The following is a 4072-nucleotide window of genomic DNA, read 5'->3' as shown; positions in this document are numbered from 1 at the left end:
GACCAGTGCTCCATTTACTGTTATGGGGCTGCTGGGACTGTATTCGCACCTGCGTACATATAGGTGGGTCAAGAGAGATACAAGTAGCCGTTGGTCAAATGAGGAATCCGTCGACTGCTACAGTATCTAATGTGTGTGGTCAGAATTCCTTTCTCCAACATGTACGTGACCATAGGATTGTGTCGAATGGATCTACAGCATGAACATTTAGCAGAAACACAAAAATAGACTTAATTAAAGCAAAAATTCTAAGTGCAAGGTGACTTTAATAGAAGTAACTCAATGTGTAAGATACATTCAGTCATTTCTGAACCTCTTTCATCTCCAGGTCACAAACGAGATTGAACTGAAGGCAACTTTTTGATGTAACTTTGGTCCTCCTATAAGAGCTGATCTCAACAGATATTGATGACTTATCAGTTGAGGACTCCATCAATGTCCAACCACGTCCAACTGGTTGGCTGAAGATAGTCCAGTGGTCAGCCATCCAACATTCGGGATTGGGAGTTTTGTCCAATTTGATCAGATATCTTCCAGAAACCACTTAGACACACTACGAATAACCTGATATCTTGGGCCCCGTTGTATTTCCTCACAAGCTTTACAATAAGAATATGCCCATCCTTTCCAATACATCACCCTGTATCGGTATCTCCAATTGAAATACTTCCTATATTTCTCATCATCCTTATCCAATTCTAGAAGGTAGTCAGCCAACTCCTTTGCACTTGGAAAGTCATTGACATGTATAAAGGCATCTCCAGGAATATAACGCTCGTAATTTTCACGAGAGGTTCCCAGTACAACTGGCACGGTCCCCGTCCCCAGAGCATTCGTCCATAGTTTTTCTGTGATATAATCGGGATAGATGGAATTCTCGAAGGACAAGTAGAATTTGTACTGCGCTATAGTGGAATACATGTCCTGCTTGCTCAGTCTCTGGTGCCCGGATCCATAAATATCGATTGGTAGATGCTTCTTTAGCTCCTGGTAATAAAGTACACGAGGTACACCAGGGTACCATTTGCTGGTCACCCATGACACCAACTTGGATTTCTTTGGAATGGTGAAATTTTGAGTTTCCTTTAAGGATTCAATATAACCATACGGAGTGTAAATATCCGAATCGTGACGGAAGCTCATGGTCATGTTGAAGAGATTGTCCAGCATGCCCAGGTTTGAGATGATTAGCGGTGGCTCCATGTTGAGCCAAATCCAACGTTGGTGAGGATTTCTTGGCTGCTGAGGCAGTAGGTTTTTATTGTACATGATATCTGCGTGATGTATGACGACGGCGTCGGCCTTACTATACAAACTTCTATTTATGGATAGAGTACACCCCTTAATTCCATACTCCGTCTCACACTTATCTAATGAGAAATGCGCTCCCCAAGGCCAGTTCCAAACCAGAAGAAGAGTCTCTTTTGGTGGAGATGTAGGAGTGGATGTTACATTTTGGTCCTCTTTGCTTTGTATTATCGCTGCTTCTGGACATCTGTGATTTCTGAAATTCAGGTCAATGTAATTCCAGTTATAGGATAGTAAGAATGTGAATAATAAAACGACAAGTAAGAGGACGGAGTATTGGTTGACCATGGCAGATATCTGTTTACCGGGAAAGAAAAGTGAGAAGGGGCAGTGTTAGATTTTGTTCATTTTTTTTTTTTTTTACATACATTGACAAATGAAACTAAACATGTAAGGGGGGGGGGGGGGGATCTCATTTTAGACTTTTTTTCTACAGGACATCCCATAATAGTTGGGGCTCTTACTTCTAGGAGTATCTGTCTCAGAAGAAGTCTTTTGTAAAAGGAAGGCCATTGAATTGAAGGAAAACCATCCAATGTATCACTAGTATATTTTTGGGAACCCAAGAGAAAAGTGGATAATTAAAGGGGGTTTGGATGAAAGACCTTCTTATGACCATAACCCATATGACCAGCCTCAAATACACAGTCCAGTCCTATTAATGCGACCAAAGCCTACTTGCAACGTCAACGTTAAATAACCAGTGGCAGAAGGCCACGTGTCATCAGCCATCTGGGTGCACTCATCATTGTGGAAGGCAAGATGGATCAACACCAGTATGCATCTATCCTTGCGGACCATGTTCACCCCTACATGAGAATTGTTTTTCCTCAGGATGATGGCATCTACCAGCAGGACAATGCGACGTGTCCTAAAGCTCGCAGTGTACGTGCGTGGTTCGTGGAGCACCAGGATGAGTTTACCGTACTCCCTTGGCCAACAAATTCCCCGGACTTGAACCCAATCGAGAATCTGTGGGACCATCTCGATTGGGTTGTTGGCGCCATGGATGCTCAACCACGTAACCTAGCACAGCTGACCATGGCACTGGAGTCGGCAGGGCTCAACATCCCAGTGACATCATCACAACATCCCCTCTCTTCCTGCACGTCCCACAGCGGTCCGCTCTGCCAAAGGGGGTTATTCTGGATTTTGTCAGGTGGTCACATTAATGTGATTGCACTGTCATTTGTCTGTAGTGAAAGGCCCAATAGGCCATATTTATTAGAACACAACAAAATCACTTAACATCCCCATTCCAATTTTGCTTTATCAAATATACAAGTGCGAAATATAAAGTACAACATCATCACATCCGCAGTCATAACCACACTGAAGTCAAAAAGGTCCTCAAAGGCGATCTCCATCATCATGTCCACCATTACTACCATTAGAAGCTTTCTCCAAACCAAGGGTACCCTAAACTATTCCATCCACCAAGCCCTGCATATACGTGCCCTTCCAAGGGCCCCCAATATGCCCTACAAATCCTCATTCAATGCACAGCCCATATCATGTGCACCAACTGTCCTGTGTTTCTGCCCTCAAGGAGCCCCTTTACCCTACCAAAATCAATCCAGGAATACCAAGCTCTATTGCCACAGTGATGTGGCATTTTTCCCCTAAGCATCCTTTATATCCCTTTTGTCAAACTCACCAGTCCTCCACCTCTACTAGATTCTTAACCCCTCTGATAATGGTGTATATCAGCGAGGCTATTAAGACTGAAGGACCTGCAAACTACTATAGACTAATATGGGTTAAGTGAACGCTGTGCTCTGATAATGGGTGATAACAGAGGACAACAGTGAGCGAGTAGACAATCCTCTGATAATGGTGTATATCAGCGAGGCTATTAAGAATGAAGGACCTGCAAGCCTCTATTGGCTAATATAACTTATGTGCTATGATATGGAGGAAGGTCCTTCATGTGGAAGCCAGTGTGAATATTTTAGGATCCTAGAGAGCTTAAACTTGGCCTAAAATAGTCAGAGGCGCCTGATTTATCTATGAGCCATATTTGGTGCAGATTAGTTCATTTTGAGAACAGATAACAGATATTCATTCTTATATACATAGAGATATTGGGATCAGTGGGGTTCTGACATCCAGAACATCGGCCGATCTGCTGATATGAGGAGTCGCCGCTGTCGGATTATACTTGGCCACAGCGAGTTAAGAGACTATATAAACCCGGTACCGTACAAATATCTCAGGGACATACAGTCCTATGAAAAAGTTTGGGCACCCCTATTAATCTTAATCATTTTTAGTTCTAAATATTTTGGAGTTTGCAGCAGCCATTTCAGTTTGATATATCTAATAACTGATGGACACAGTAATATTTCAGGATTGAAATGAGGTTTATTGTACTAACAGAAAAAAGAGCAATATGCATTAAACCAAAATCCACTGTGAGGAACATAGTAAGGAAATGGAAGACCACAGGGACAGTTCTTGTTAAGCCCAGAAGTGGCAGGCCAAGAAAAATATCAGAAAGGCAGAGAAGAAGAATGGTGAGAAGAGTCAAGGACAATCCACAGACCACCTCCAAAGAGCTTCAGCATCATCTTGCTGCAGATGGTGTCCCCAGACCTGAATATCATTGAACATCTGTGGGATGATTTGAGAGCGGGCTGTCCATGCTCGGCGACCATCAAACTTAACCGAACTTGAATTGTTTTGTAAAGAGGAATGGTCCAAAATCCCTTCATCCAGGATCCAGGAACTGATTAAAAGCTACAGGAAGCGACTAGAGGCTGTT

General features: G+C 42.9%; 1 protein-coding gene across 1 annotated transcript; it reads right to left on the bottom strand.

The window, feature by feature from the left end:
• Positions 1-522: 522 nt before the first annotated feature.
• LOC142185597 (3-galactosyl-N-acetylglucosaminide 4-alpha-L-fucosyltransferase FUT3-like) lies at positions 523-1416 on the bottom strand. Its single transcript, XM_075261022.1, has one exon. The coding sequence runs from the start codon at positions 1267-1269 to the stop codon at positions 523-525; it is 747 nt and encodes a 248-aa protein (XP_075117123.1). The 5' UTR covers positions 1270-1416.
• Between the last annotated feature and the right edge of the window lie 2656 nt (positions 1417-4072).

This window comes from Leptodactylus fuscus, chromosome 11 (genome assembly GCF_031893055.1).
Source record: "Leptodactylus fuscus isolate aLepFus1 chromosome 11, aLepFus1.hap2, whole genome shotgun sequence".
Classification (NCBI taxonomy): domain Eukaryota; kingdom Metazoa; phylum Chordata; class Amphibia; order Anura; family Leptodactylidae; genus Leptodactylus; species Leptodactylus fuscus.
This window is presented reverse-complemented; position numbering and strand designations above follow the sequence as displayed.

Coding starts and splice junctions, on each gene's coding strand:
- LOC142185597 (XM_075261022.1), bottom strand. CDS start 1,269: ATGTACAATAAAAACCTACTGCCTCAGCAGCCAAGAAATCCTCACCAA.